This window comes from Pelophylax lessonae (genome assembly GCF_965119305.1).
Source record: "Pelophylax lessonae genome assembly, chromosome: 3".
Taxonomy (NCBI): Eukaryota; Metazoa; Chordata; class Amphibia; order Anura; family Ranidae; genus Pelophylax; species Pelophylax lessonae.
The window spans coordinates 371,091,137-371,107,321 of NC_138770.1; the positions used below are offsets into that span (position 1 = coordinate 371,091,137).

The window sequence follows — 16,185 nt, forward strand, 5'->3', positions numbered from 1 at the left end:
CGAACGCTTCCGAAATCCCTCAGGGAGGACAAACAGGTAATCAGACTTCCTAAAGGATTCCATGGCCGACAGCTAAATCTTGATCGCCCGAACCAAAGCCAACGAACGCAAGACAAATTCCTTGGGATGCTTGGGCTGTGCACAAAGCGAAAGCAAAACAACATCTTCATTGAGGTGGAAGGCAGACACTGCCTTAGGGAGAAAAGACTGGTTGGGTCGCATAACAACCTTATCCCTATGAACGACCAGATAAGGCGAACGCCAGGACAGAGCGGCCAATTCAGACACTCTGCGAGCAGAGAAGATAGCCCCCAGCAAAGCAACTTTCTAGGACAACACAGGCAGAGATAGTTCTCCGATAATATCAAAGGGAGGTCGTTGCAAAAACGGACAAAAACCATATTCCAATTCCACGGAGGCAAAGGAGCCCCCAGCGGAGGAGCCAGATGACGCAGCTCTTGAATAAAAGTGGGGATCAGGGAATAAGTCGCAAAGGGACGCTGGAAGAAAATGGCCAAGGCCGACACCAGACCATTAAACGTTGCTCCACACCTTTCTGCAAGAAAGCAAAGACCCGCCACCAAAAAGGAATGAGGGTGCAACCCTTGCGACTCACACCAGGCAATGTACGCCTTCCAGGTACGATAAATCTTCCTGGGAGGTAGCCTACTGAGCTCTCAGCAAGGCAGGAATTACAGCATCGGAGAGAACACGGTCCCTCAACACCTGGCCTTCGACTGCCAGGCCTTTAACAGCCAGAGACCGTAAAGCAGGGTCGAAGATCGGCCCTTGAGACAGCAGATCTTCTCTCAGGAGGTAGCCACCAGGGAGGTTTGACAACCATCTTTATGAGGTCTGCATACCATGACCAACGAAGCCAGTCTGGGGCCACCAGAAACACTTGTACCCGTTCCAACGCCAACCTGTGGAGGAACCTTGACAACAGGAGAATCGGGGGAAGGCATAAATCAGCTGGTACTGGTGCAAGGCACCACCAACGGATCCGCGGCGTCTGGTAGAAGATCTCGAGCCCTGGCCACAAAACTTTCCACCTTTCTGTTGAGACGAGACGCGCTCAACCGGAATTCGTCCAGATACCCGAGGATCGCAATCCCCCCCAGCAGAAACAAGGCTAACACCCCAGTCAAACCTTGGTGAAGCCTCAGGATACCCGGGCACTGGGAACAGGGGTGAACAAAAGGCCCCCGAAACCTTTCCTGCCGAAGAAAAGGCACCACCACATCCTGTGCAAGCGGAGCCCGCACTGCCTCCCTGGGAGCCCACAAACGATCCCTGAGATAAGACGGAGACATGGTGAAAAGAACCCGTCTGCCCGAGCGAGAACGAAATACGCGCTTGAACACTGAACAAATTTGTTTGTGAACCCATGAGTCCTGAACCAGAGACGCCCAGGGTTCTGGAAGGCAACGCAGACTGTCCCACCACCCCCGAGGAAGGTAAGGGTGTCCCTTTATGTGGAGGATGAACCATCCTCTGAAGCAGACTGACTATGCTTGGACTCCTCTGACCAAGCCTTCTCGTCCTCTCTGGAGGCTCTGAACGGTTTACCTTTTCCCTACGCCCCAGAGGCACGAAAAAGCCCCTAGTGAGCCTTGAAGGACGGACCCCCCTCCGCGCGCGAGGTGTTTTACCCTTTGTGGATTGGGGCAGGAGGGTACTCTTACCCACCGTGAGACCCTTGACAATCTCACCCAAGGAGTCCCCAAAAAGGCGTCCCCCCCCCCCCCCAAAATAAGGGATATCAGACACTGACTTTTTAGAGGCATATCTGCCGACCAGCTCTTCAGCCACACTATGCGGGAGTACAATCCCCTCCGCAGACAATCTAGCGGCAAGGGAAACGACACAGGTACATCATGGCCTGGGCCATTTGGTCCGTGAGCTCAATGACAGTCGGGGGAACCGACTCAGCCACAAAGTTGCGCTTAAGCACCTGAATCCATTCCGTAACCGTCTGAGAAACCAGCATGGGCGGGAAAGCGACTCCACGCGCCTGTCCAAACACCGGGGAGTCCTCCGCGGGCACCACCATGGATTTATTCAACCCGGAAACCGTGTGGTCCACCTTAGGTGACACCATCCAGCTGGATGCACAAAGGGGTAGCGGCGTTGAAAACTCTCAGGCCCCGCCAGCACGTGCTTAACGCGTTGCCACTGTTCGTTCACTATGGCGCGAAACTCCTCGGGGCAGGGGAAAACCTGACCCGACTTCTGGGCTTTGCAGGAGCCGAAGACAACCCGCTTACCTGACTGGGTAGGCTCAATGTGCAAAGTCTCCCTAAGGGAGCGAATAAGTGCTTCACCCAAAGCGCGTTCCACAGCTGCAGCAGAGGACAACTCCACCTCACCATCTGTATGTGCAGACAGGGATCCCTCAGGGAGGGCAGTGTCCGTGGCAACCATATCAGGCTAATAATCAGAATATTAACTGATATGACAAGATCAACTTTGGACGCCAAAGTTTCAATGGCTGCAGATAAAGAAGCTAGGGAAGGTGATCCGGATGCAGAAACAAGATCAGTGGGGAAATGGTCACTCTGGGACTCCCATTTTGGCAGATATACAAAAAAAAAAAAAAAGAACAATGGCCCTTTAAATCGGCGATTGCAGTCCGCACCGTGATCCCGCGCTGCTACCAGAGTCCCCCCTAATATAATGAGATAACTGAGAAAAGCAAATGTGTTTAAGGAAACTGCCCTAAAGACCAATAACTCCCCCAAAAGTATCAGAGAGAAAACAAACCGCTCTCCACGCTTCCTCTGCAGCAAGTGAAAGATGGCTGAAGCAAGTGACCAAAATCACTAGAGGCCGGAAAGTGCCCTGAGCTACACAAACCTGGATGCCAATAGAAAGTATAGGGGAAGCACAGGAAAAAAAGGCTGCCGCCCTCACAATGCGGCTTGCCCACATCCAAGACGGTGCCAAAAACGGCTCCAAAAGCACACAGCAATGCAAAAAATGGCTGCTGCCCTTAAACTGATGCAGCCAGGCTTGCCCTCACCCAAAATGGCATCAAAAACGGCACAGAAAATCAGGAGCCCAGGGACCTTGGCCACCGCGGGAATCCACTACAGAAAGCCCCCCCGAGGACAAGGTAGGGGCCCTACACCACCACCCCCCACAGTGGGCGCCGCTAGATCGCCTCTAAAAAGGAGCAGGGAGGTAGGGTCCGTCCAGACCGAGGGGGGCCTCGCAGAGACCACAGCTCTGACATCCCCATGGAGTGGGCACACAACACCCCCCCCCCCTCCCCAGAGGACTGTCCCAGGGACAGAGGGGGTAGCACCACTCACCAAACCATGGATCACCGGCTCCGCTCCGATAAAGCTCGCCTCCCACCCTGAGTGGGGGTGCAGTCAGCCAAGAGGGGGCGCTGCAACACAGGGCGTTCCAGGTTGACGAGTCTCAGCGAAGAATTTCTCCGCGGGCTGATCCCCCATCCGTCGGGGCGAGGCCTGGGCAGACCACAACCTGAACACGCTCATAGGCCAGGCTGGGGTACTGTACGGATCTACATTATCCAGTGCGAAGCCCAGCCTGGCTGTCGCTTGTAGTTCTCCAGGAGGATCCCCCTGACTAGCTAGAGATAGTGAGTTAAGAAAATAAAACCAAACATTTTGCACAGAAAAATAAAAAACTGAGACCGAAGTCCCAGAAGGGTATCTATCCTAGGTCCTACTCCTGAGCTAGGCATTAAGAAACTGATTTGTAAGCTCAATGTGCCTAAGAGTAATGTCTATAGGGACAACCCCTAATGGTGTGTCTAGTGAAAATTTGATCAAGTTTCACTATCTAGCCTGCTCCTGCAAAGGGCGCCATTACCCAATTGTGATGAAACTTGGAAAGGCTGCGTCTGTCAGAGGACGCAAGAGAAAAATAAAATGGCTGGTCCAAAATAAATAGGACAACAGAGCAGCCAAGTACGTCTACATCATGCATCACCCATTTGACCTGGGGGATTCGTAGGTCATGCCTTACCTGATAAAGCCCAAGTGCAAAACATGCAGTTGTGGCTGATCTTAATAGAAAGTGAGCAACTCCACTGACTACATTTTTGTACCTCAAACTTTCCAAATGCTTAGTCTGTTCAATACAAAAAAGTCTATTTTACTATAGGAAACAGCCTGTCCAATATTTTCAAAGTATTACAGATGTACATTTTCAGCTAAATTTCAAGCAGCAGGGGGTTTAGAAACAATCAAACTTTATTTGCACTTTATTTTATCAGTTACATTTTCAGGACAAGATTTTAGAGGTCTACCCTCTTATCGGTCCAAGCACTAATACTCAGGAGCTTAGCAAAAAAAAAATATGTTTGGTTTAGCAAAAAAGTGCATAAAGATGGATTACAGACCACCCAAATCCCTGAAGACCAACATGTAGCCCTTTGGCAATTTATTGCATTTTCCTTTTTGCTGTACAAAATAGGTTTGCAGTCAGTCTGTGGCCATCTCTTGTATGCGCTTCGCAGTCTCTGGCCATCTTTTGCATCATGTCCATAGTCCAAGTAAATCCGGTCATGTGTCTGCTGCCTCCGATGATGCCTATTTACTGAATTTTATGTGCTTCGCTCTTGGGTGATCTTGGGGAGACACTTAAGGCTCCCCAATATCGAGAGCATAGGCTTTCAAATATCAAGAGCGAACTGACCACCACTGACCTAAAGTGAACAGTTAAATGCACATCAAGCATGTGGAGCTTTAGGTTCCTTTTCAAATTCCAAAAACTCTCCATTCACTTATCTAAAGAAATATGTTTGTCTACAGTTCAAAAAGGCAGGCCAAAGATTATGCCATTTTGTTTGCATCCACCACCAACACTGTCAGTGTTGAAGCGGGGATCCCACCTGCAGTGCTATTGTGATCTGCCAGTAGTGGGATGTTGCAAAATTATGATCACTAGATGGCTGTATAAAGTTTATTTTCCAAACCATAACATTTTACATTTTAAAAAATGTGCCTATACTCATGCAAGAGTACATGCTGGTGCTGGCAGGTACGTGTGCACTACTGAGTTTTCTGTAAAGCATTAAGAGCAAAAATACGCTGCAGCTGTAGCTCCTGGACACAACAGAGGTATTTTACACTGTACTCTCATACTATATGGCCATGCACAAGAGGTCTTAAAGCAGAAGTAAATACTCTCAATCAACATTAACTTTTTAATCCTTATGCTGCGAGCATTAGTAAAAAGATAGGAAAGTATATTTGTGTAACTTTTTTTCCTGAACGGGTCTTCAATTGCTCAGGCTAAAAAATTGTCATACATCCCAGGAGTCTTGACTTTTTTTTTCTTCTTTGATCTGGAGGAGGGGCTCTCAGGTAAACACACTCTTCTGCCTTGTGCCTAAGCTAAGGGCAGATGGTTTCCAAGAAGTAAATGCTTTATAAAAGATCTCCCCTTACTCAAGATGGCTGTGGATAGAAATGCAGAGGTTTTTCAAAGTGATTTCTCAGATTGCTCAAAATAAAAGTATGGCAACATGGTTGGGCGAGTGTGCTTTGAAGATTAAAAATTAAATGTTTTTTTTCAGTTTGTAGTGTTACAGTTAAGTCTATACAAGACAATTTTTCCCATCGGTCTACTCCATCTTATCATAGAAAAAATTGAGTTAGGTGAATTAAAACTGTTAGACATGAAATTCCTAGCAGGAAAATAAAAAAAAAATAAAAAAAAATCATGCTTTGATAAATATCAGTAGTTTATAGTAAGGGAAGAAAATAAAAAAATAAAATACACATACCATCGGACAGCTAAATCATGGCTTTTTAACAGAGGCACACAGACACTCCAGTCCCACATTTCTTTAAAGTAGGATTTCTCCTGCAGCAAAAATCTGTAAGCCGCTTCCATAAGGTCTCGCAGTTTCATCCGTCGCCGCCCATAGCGGACTGCACTGGTATCACAGCTTTCCAGAAAGAGTCTTTGGAATACTGGTGAAGCTGTTTGAAAATACTGTAATGCAAACCTGAGCATAAAAAAAAAGAAAAAAAAAAAAAAGAAAAAAGCAGGTTAAATCCTAAAGTAAAACAGACTCCATAAGTGTCAAGGTTAACACATAGGGCAGGGGGAAATGGGGGACCAGGTAGCATTACACAATGCCCTAGGTTTTAGAAAGTCTGTACTTGTTAAGTGCCGTGTCACACTTGTGCGATGCGGGAAGGCTGCGAATTTCGCAGCCTGTTCCCGCATCGCATACGCACTTGGCAGTTCACACTGCCATATGCGATACGCAGGGGGTGTCAATGAAATGTTAACGACACCCCCAGTTTGATCGCATATTGCAGTGCGATCTGACAGTTCGCACAGGATCGGATCGCACAAGTGTGAACCACTGTGCGATCCGATCCTGATGCGGCTGAAAAAAGGGTCATGTGCGACTTTTGTGCGTGTGCAGTGCGAATTTAGCCATACAAAGTGAATGGCTGAATTCGCACTGCACATCCGATCGCATGTAATGAAGGAGCAGTACGCTCCGATATTACATGCGATCGCCGCACACGCTATAGTGTGAACCGGCACTAAAACTAGGAAAAAAAAATAATAGTTTGGAAGGTTTCAAGTTAGGCCACAGCATAGTTGATGTTTGCACTGACGGACAACAGAAAAAAGCAGCAAAAAGAAGGCCTAAGGGTCCTTTAGCATGGGACGGACCGTTTTTTGATCCGCTCTGGCACTTTTTTTTTTTTACACAGACACTGATGAGACTTGTGTCATTCGGTCCGCATGTCCGTTTTTCATCCCATCCGTTTGCGGATGATAAACGGGGATGATAAACAGAGATAATGTATGTCAATGGGATTGTGGATCTAAACGGATGACACCGCTGACATCCGTTTTTGCGTCCGTTCGTTTTTTGTTTTTTTTTTTTTAAGAAGAAAAATAGGGCTCTCTTCCAATCCAAAAAACAGAACTGATAGGAAAGGATGCAAATTGGATGGTCATCCGCTGACATCCGCAATCCCATTGACATGCATTGTGTCCGTTTTTCATCCGCAAAAAAAATGGGATGAAAAAAAAAAAAAGGGACATACGGAGTGCCCGTGTGAAAGGACCCTAAGGCCCCTTTTCACACGGTCCACATTCCGTTGCGGACCGAACTCTACTCAGCGGGGATCGATCCGCCGATCCCCGCTGAGCCAGCGGATGACAGCTCAGTCTCCGCACTGTGTGCGGGGAGAGAGGTGTCAGAGCCCCACTGCCCTCTATGGGGAATCGGATGAGAGCAGACCGCCTGTCCGCTCTCATGCGATCCCATCCGATTCGATCCCCAGGACGGATGGAAAATAGGGTTTCCATCCGTCCGGATTTCACGGACAGGATCGGATGCGGATGGCAGCAGGTGTCAGCGGACATGTCACCGCTGACATCCGCTGCTCCATAGGGCTGAATGGGGCATCCGATCAGATCCGCCTAAAAAACTGACAGGCGGATCTGGTCGGAACGCCCATGTGAAAGAGCCCTAACTGGTGTGATGCATGTACATGCTGACTAAAACACAAAGGCCACTTAAAAGGAAACCAGGATTTTATGACTGTCAAACTATAAAATGGTGTTATTATTGGTGGTGTATTATTCAAAAGTTTGGCACTTATGGCCCTACGGGAAAAACTGCTCTCCACAGCGACAAAGATTTGCATTCCCTGCTGGAAGCAGCAGGTCCAGGTGAGCGAAGTATGTGGCTCACTGCCTTTCCTACAATAGATCACATCACATGTTCTTAAAACAGTTAAAAACTGGATTTTTGTAAGAACTTACCGTAAAATCCTTTTCTCTGAAGTCCATTGACAGACACAGCTCTTATGCTTCACTATTGGGTTTTGCGGCATCTATAGGAGTAGACTAGGCAGTGACAAGTTTTCGCTCAAAACGCCCTCCCTCACGACATAACCCCAGACACGCTGTGCTCTCATATGAGTTTATCAGTTTCGTAGCAAGCAGTGAAAAGACAACCATCCCCCAAAGTAGAGGGGCGGGTGCTGCATCTACCAATGGACTTCAGAGAAAAGGATTTTACCGTACGTTTTTACAACAGTTTTCTCTATCATCCATTGACAGATGCAGCTGTTATGCTTCTTCACTATTGGGACATCCCAAAGCAGTATAGGCATGAGGGGTGGGAAGAACGCAACCAAAACTGGTAATGTATTTCCAAGGCTAAAAACATAACCAACTGGGTAACAAAAAGCTCAACCCGTACCAACAGGAGCTTACCCGAAAGCAAAAATTCAGCCCCGAAAAAAAAAACAAAAAAAACAAGTCTCTTTTATACAGCAGCCTGCAAAACCTTACGGCCAAAGGAGGCATCCGAGGATGCCAATAAATCTACTTTGTAGAATTTCGTAAAAGTATGTACGGACGACCAAGTCGCCGCTTTACACACTTGAGTAACAGATGCCAGACGGCGAAAAGCCCAAGAGGCAGGCACTCAGCGCTCTAGTAGAATGCGCCTTCACAGGGAAAAAGGAGGAACCTGACCCTTCAATGAATAGGCCTGAACAACTGTCTGCCTGATCCATTTGGATATGGTCGCAGCAGAACCCTTACGAGAGCCCTCAGTAAGGACAAAGAGAACCAGATGTCCTAAAAAGGCCCCATGGCCGACAGGTAAACCCCGATCGCCCGAACCACATCCAGAGAATTTAAGGCAATTTCCTTGGGATGCTTAGGCTGAGGAAAGAGCAAAGGCAAAACAATATCTTCATTGGGTTGGAAATCAGACACCACCTTAGGAAAGAAAGACTGATTAGGTCGGAGAACCACTTTATCTCCACAAACGACCAAATCACCACTTTACAAACGACCAAATAAGGCAAACCGGAAAGCGCTGCAAACTCAGACACTCTGCGGGCAGAAGCAATAGTCACCAGAAAGGCAACCTTCTGAGATAAAGGCAGAGATATGCCCCTAATATTCTCAAAAGGAAGCTTTGGAAGAACAGACAAAACCAAATTCAGATCCCACAGAGGTAAAGGGAGGAGGAGTCAGATGACGCAAACCTTGAAAAAAGGTGCGGATCAATTAATTAGTTGCCAACCAACGTTGGAAGTAAATAGCTAAGGCCGACACCTAGCCCTTGATCGTGCCCAAAGCCAAACCGCTCAACTCCTTTCTGCAAGACAGACAAGACCCTCGTCACCGAAAACAAGCGAGGATGCAATTTTTTCAATTCACACCAGGTAATCTACATCTTCCAAATACGATACATTTTCCTGGAATTCGATTTTCTAGCCCTCAACAGGGTAGGATTCACAGATTCAGAGAGACCTCTGTCTCTCGACAACTGGCCTTCAACAGCCAAGACGTTAAAACCAGCGACCGTAAAGCAGGATGGAGGATCGACCCTTGAGACCGCAGATCCTCTCAGAGGCAGCCCCCAAGGAGGCTCGACAACCATCTTTACCAGGTCTGCGTACCACGACCGGCGAGGCCAGTTCGGGGCCACCAGAATTTCTGGCGCCTTTTACACAGCCAACCTGCGGAGGAACCTCGACAACAGCTGTATCGGAGGACAGGCATAAATTAAACGATATTGGCCCCAAGGAACCACCAATGCATCTGCGGCATCGGCCAGAGGGTCTCGAGCCCTGCCCACAAATATCTTTACCTTCTTGTTTAGACGAGACGCAAACAGATCAACCTCCGGAGTTCCCCACCAGGCACACAGGAGATGAAAAATACCCGGATGCAGGGACCATTCCCCCTGATCCAGAACCTGATGACTCAGGTAATCCGCCTGCCAGTTGTCCACTCCTGGAATGTCAACTGCGGAGAGAGCCAAAACATGTTCCCGGACCAAGTCAGGATCTTGGCCGCCTGGGCACTCTTTGTGCCGCCTTAATGATCGATGTGGCATTGTTGGATTGTACCTGAACCAGAAAACCGTGCACCCGAGTCATGAGGAGCAGGCAGAGCTTGATTGCCCTGAGCTCCAGGACATCTTTCGGCAAGGGTTCCGCCATTAACTAGATTCCCTGGGAACAGAGACTGGTCAGCACTCCACCCCAGCCCAAAATGCTGGCACCTGTGGTGACCACTGTCCACAACAAATGTAGAAAAGACTTGCCCTGGCTCAGAGCGGGCGACCAAAGATACGAGAGCTCTAACCTCGTGAACCGGCTCAGACATACCATTCTGTCTAAGGACTGCGGATCCTTGTTCCATTTGACAAGAATCTCTTTCTGTAGAGGTCTTGTGTGAAAGTGAGCAAATGACACTGCCTCGAAGGTCGACACAATCCGCCCTAAAGCCCGCATGCAAGTCGGCAGGGAGGAGAAATCGCTTTCCATCAGCAACCTGATCTCGCTTTGGAACATCTGAAGTTTGTCCCCGGGGAGAAAGACCCTCGCCAGAGGAGTCCAAAAATCATACCCAGGTAATTCAATCGCACCGACGGAGTCAGCACAGACTTCACGAGTTTGGGTGGACCATCAACTTCAAGAAGGGTCTGAACCGGGATTGACAGGTCGCCCCAACAGGGTTGGGTGAGAACTTGCTCTCAGCAGGAAATCGTCCAGATATCCGAGGATCGCAATCCCCTTTTTGTGGAGCAAAGCCAACACCGGAGCCAAAACCTTGGTGAAGACTCTTGGAGCGGAGGCTATACCAAAGGGTAATGCCACAAATTTAAAGTGCTCCTCCGCCACTGCGAAACGGAGATACCGCTGATGACCCCCGTATATAGGGATGTGCAGATACACATCTTTGATATCAATGGAGGCCTGAAAGTCCCCTAGATGTAAAGACGCTACCACTGACTGAATGGATTCCATCCGAAACTTCCACACCTGAACAAAGCAGGTTCAGTGACTTGAGTTCCAAAATTGGACGCACCTTGCCCTCCTTTCTGGGCCCCATCAACAGGTTAAAATAAAAACCTTGAAACCTTTCCTGCTGAGGAACCGGCACAATCACTCCCTGTGCAAGGAGATCCTGCACTGCCTCCCTGAGATCCTTCAAGCGACCCGGAGACAGACAGATTTGAGGGCAACAATCTGCCTGGTGGACGAGACCAAAATTCGATCTTGTACCCTGAAGGAATTAGGTTTGTGAATCCATTTGTCCTGAAGCAGATGTCCAGGGTTCCTGAAAGTAACACAGACGTCCCCCCACCCCAGAATCGGGTGAGGGCGCCCCCTTCATGCAGAAGAGGATTTGTCCACCGAAACGGACTGGCTAGTCTTGGGCTTACCCAAACAAGCCTTCTTGTTTCTGTCAGAGGCCCTGAACAGTTTACCTTTGCCTTGCCTCTTGAGGATTGGCGTAGCAGAGTACTCTTACCCCTCATTAGGCCCTTGATTAACTCATCCGAGTAGTACCCAAACAGGCGTTCACCCAAAAATGGGAGATCAGTTAAGGCCTTCTTAGTTGGGAGCCAAGAACCTTGCCAGGGGACAAAAGTGAAACTCAATCTTGTAGCCGGACTGAACGACTTCATGGACCCACTTGTCTTGTACCAGGGAAATCCACGATCTGAAAACCACCCCACCCCCAATACGGTTAAGGGCGCACCTTCACGCTGAATGAGCCTTCCCCCCCCCCCAGTCTGGAGAAGAGCACTCTCAGCTTGCCAGACCAGGTTCATTTGGACCCTCAAGAGGACCTGAAAGGTTTTGAGCCCTTGTCAGTCGACCCTGAGGGATGAAAGCCGAAAACGAGAGCCCACATCTACGATGAGGTTCCTGCCCTTAGTGGCCGGTGGGAAAAAAGTACTCTTTCCCCCTGTGAGACCTTTAATGTCGTCACCAGGGTAGCCCCAAACAAGCGATCCACTTGAAAGGGGAGATCAGTGAAGGCCTTTTTAGAAGTCTGAACGGCAGACTAGCATTTAAGCCAAAGGACACGCCGAAGGACCACTGCCGAATTAGAGCCGAGGCACTAGGTAGGGGAGCCGCATCCAAAGAGGCATCACAGATGAACTGCAGCCCCTGGACCAGCTCGTCCACCAGCTCAGCAAAGGCAGGGGGGGGGGGGGGGCGGAGCTGTTCTCCCTCCAGGTCACGGCGCAAAAGCTTGGTCCACTCAGTCGGAGTTTGCAACACCAGGGCGATGGTGAATATCGGCCTCAGTGCCGAACCAGCCAGAATGTACAATACATATTGCGGGCCACAGCCTCTGCCTTCCTGTCAGCTGCATCCTCAAGAGGCCGGGGTCTCTTCAACCGGCATCATGGTTGCCTTGTTCATACTGGAAACCGGAGGGTCCACCAACGGTGAACAGTCCACTCCTTAAGACCAGACTCCTCACAGGAGTATCATCTAGCAAACTGCTTAGGGACCCTAAGGGATGCTTTGGTCGTCCTCACTTTAGCGAAAATTCTGTCACAATAGGCGAGGAAAGGAAACACCTTTGCCGCTCTGGATAGCTTGGGAGTGCCAAAGGAACCTGCACCTCTGTCACAGCTGCGCCCTCCATTTTCAAGGTATTATGCACAGATACAATCAGTGCTTTCACCAGCGCCTTTTTGTGTGCGATTACAGATGTGGAGGAGGAATCATCCTCACCATCTCAGTGCACGGGCACGTGGTCGCAGACCGAGCAGGGTGACCTACCCCCGTGGCAGCTGAATCAGATTCAGGATCCGAGACAGATGAGGTAGGGGAACGCAGGGGGCACTTTTTGCTAGCCCGTCGCCCAAAAACCACCACCACAAAGGACTCCAGGACTGCCGTCAGGCTTCGATAGAGTCGGGACCCGGAGGGCCCCGCAGCCTCAGAGAGAGGGTCAGCGCAGAGATGTGATCCAAAACCTCCATGAGCAGTGTAAAACACTGCTAAGGGACAACCCCCACCATGCTGGCAGCACCACCCGGTCGCCAGGCACAAGCACCAAGCGATCCTCAGCAGAGAGGGAGAGAACCCCACCAGACTCACGACCCAGCAGAAAAATGCACCTGCAGCCACCAGGATAGTCTGCACTTCACGTGCTGCGATCAGGAAGTGAAAAGATCCAGGAGTCAGCACCAGGGGGATGAGGAGGAGATCCTACTGCCAAAAAAAAAAAAAAACGCCCACAGGACTAGTCAATGGCACCGCTATTCTCAATGGAAAACCACCACAAAATGGCCACCGTCCATAGAAACACAGGCTAGAGCAAAATGGCAGCACCACGAGGCTCCCAGGGACCCAGGAGTGATCCCTAGGCCTCGAAGACAGACCCAGGCAGGCAGGGCAAGGGGTCCTGGCAGGAGCCCCCACCAGATACATCCCCCTACCCCCCCACCCAGCCAATCGTCCAGGCACCAGTGGTGCACCCCTCCGGACCCCATCGCCAACAGCACCCTACCCCCACCCCAGGAGGTGGACCAGACCACCCACACAGCCCCAGCATAAGTGGACAGGGGGGAGGGGGAGGGGGAGGTAGCATGGGGGACAGAATAAAAGGGGAGTGCCTGACAGGGAGGGAAACCCAGGGGTCAGACCGTCCTAAGGAGGCGCCCACGTCCACCCCAAAACCCTCCAGGGGGAGAGGGGGGGGGGGGGGGAACAGCTACCTCACCATACCAGGACCAGCCTTCTCCGAGGACCAAGTTTAGTGCACTGAGGAAGAATCTATGATGACTCCTCAGCCGGCAGGCTGGCATCCGTCATGAGAACATTCCACATTTTTGGGGAAAAGCAAAAGGTTGGATATTAACCAGGTCAGAGAGTATTGCTATGCAGGGCACATTCATTGGGCAGTTCAAGAAAAGAGTCGGTTTGTCCCATGCTGCCATTGAGTTGCAATGGTCTGCACTGAAACTAGGCATTAGGTACTACCTAAAGAAGGCTACCATCAGGCTTAAAAGCTTCATGTAAGACAACTCCCTTCTAGATAGGCCTAATGTCTGATACAATCCTGAGTATTAGAGATGCTCTGAAATTTGGGCTGCAGAAAAAATTTAAGTTACTTACTGGTAACGTCTTTTCCAGTAGTCTTTCAGGACAGGCACTTCTGAGAGAACCTGGCTCCTCCCTTCTTAGGAAACACCGCCCCAATTCATTGGATTTAAGCCTCCCTCCAGCTGGCTGCCTCAGTTTTTCAAGAGTACCTCCGGCCACTGGGGAGACACAAAGATATATCATACTAACCTCCATCCTCTGATCATCTTATATTCAGTCTTCGGGTGGGTAATAGTGCTGTCCTGAAAGACTACTGGAAAAGACGTTACCAGTAAGTAACTTTAATTCTCCCTTATCGTCTTTCAGGACAGGCACTTCTGAGAGGATAAGAGTACTTACTTTCAGGGTGGGACTACCGCTTGCAGGACTTTGCGCCCAAAAGCCTGATCTTTAGCGGATAGTAGATCCAGTCTGTAGTGCCTGGAGAAGGTTATATAACTGGACCAGGTTGCTGCCCGGCAGATCTGCTCCGGGGTAGCTCCAGCTCTTTCCGCCTGAGAGGCCGCCATTGCTCTTGTAGAGTGCGCCTTAATACCCATAGGAACTTCCTTACCGTAAAGCCTATAAGCCTCACTAATGGCTAGTCTAAGCCATCTGGCTATCGAGCGTCTGGACACTTTAGTACCCTTTTTTGAACTGTTAAAACAAAAAATGACTGACTTTCTGAATTCCTTTGTGATCTCTAGGTATTGCAGAACACATCTTCTGACGTCTAGTTTGTGAAAACTTAATTTCCTGTTCCCTCACAGGATCTGAACAAAATGTTGGTAGCACCATCTCCTGGTCTCTGTGGAATTTTGAGACCACCTTGGGAAGAAATGCTGGGTCTGTTTTAAAAATAACACTATCTGCAAAAATTTGTAAGAAAGGTGCTTTAACTGAAAGGGCCTCTAACTTACTAACCCGTCTGGCGCTAGTGATTGCCACTAAAAAAAAAAAAAAAAGTCTTGAGGGTTAATGTTTTCACCGAACAAGACTCCAATGGCTCAAATGGCTCTTTAGTGAGAGCCTGCAAAACTAAGGACAAATACCACATTGGAAATGGGAGACTTCCTGCTGGTCTTTGTCTATTCAAAGTCTTAAAGAACCGGATCACCCACGCATCCTTTGCCAGTGGAAGTTCTAGGAACACGCTAATGGCTGAAACCTGGCTTTTCAGGGTGCTGATGGCTAACCCCTTGTTTGCCCCTTCTTGCAGGAACTCGAGTACTGACACTGGGCTTCCTGCGTCTACGGAGCTTGCTTTGCACCAGTTTCTAAAAAACTTCCAAGTTTTTAGGTAAATGCTCTGTGTCTTTCTTCCTGATTCCTAGCAGAGTCTGCACCAGTTGGCCCGAGAAACCCTTGCTCCTTAACAGTTCAGAAGCCAAGCTGCAAGGTTCCAATGTTGTGCCTGAGGACAGAGTACTAGGCCCTGGGAGAGGAGATCTTCTCTCACTGGTAAAACCAGGGGGGTTCTACCGCTAGGTGCTTTAGGGTCGAGAACCACGGCCTCCTCAGCCAATGTGGTGCTATAAGGATTAGCGTCGTCCTTTCCTCCTGAAACTTCCTCAAGACCACTGGTATTAGCACCAGTGGAGGGAAGGCATAAGATTTTGGGAACCCCCAGGGTTAAGCTAGAGCATCCACTCCTAGAGCTCCGTCCCATCTGCTTGGGAAAAAAAAATTGGTGTCTGTGTTCTGCCGCCGTGAGGCAAACAGGTCAATGTTCGGTATTCCCCATCTCTGGGTAATTCCATTTAACACCACCTGATTTAGCATCCAGTCGCCTTCTCTTACAGTCTTTCTGCTGAGAAAGTCGGCTAGTTGATTTAACTCTCCCTTGAGATGAACTGCCCGAAAGAGAGAACTTGGACCTCGGCCCATTGCAAGATCCTCTTTGCCACACCCCATAGGAGATTGCTCCTGGTTCCCCCCTGTCGGTTTACGCATGCCACCACTGTGGCATTGTCCGACCCGATCTGGATGCGGCATCCCTGCAAGTCTTCCTGGAAGGCTAAGAGGGTTACCTCTACTGCCCTTAATTCCCTCCAGTTGGAGGATTGTTTTGCTTCCTCCGGTCCCCAAGTCCCCTGAGCTAGTTTGGATCCCAGATGGGCCCCCCAGCCTGTGCCGCTTGCATCCGTGGTGATGATGGTGGAGGCTATATGAACCCAACAGAGGCCCTGTGAGATATTTTCGGTTTTTCTCCACCACCACAGGGATCTTTTTACTGCGGTTGGGATGTGGATTAATGTATCCAGAGAGTCCTGGCTGCGGTCCCAAGCTTCCAGAATGAATAGCT

The 16,185-nt window shown here is 49.4% G+C and overlaps 1 protein-coding gene across 2 annotated transcripts in view; it reads right to left on the reverse strand.

The window, feature by feature from the left end:
* The window catches only part of MDN1 (midasin AAA ATPase 1), a 902,759-nt gene that overhangs the window by 858,426 nt on the left and 28,148 nt on the right, over nt 1–16,185 (reverse strand). For both annotated transcript variants that reach the window (XM_082250237.1, XM_082250236.1), the window contains exon 3: nt 5,765–5,989. In XM_082250237.1, coding sequence (XP_082106363.1) covers nt 5,765–5,989 — 225 coding nt within the window. The remainder of the gene's footprint in view (nt 1–5,764; nt 5,990–16,185) is intronic.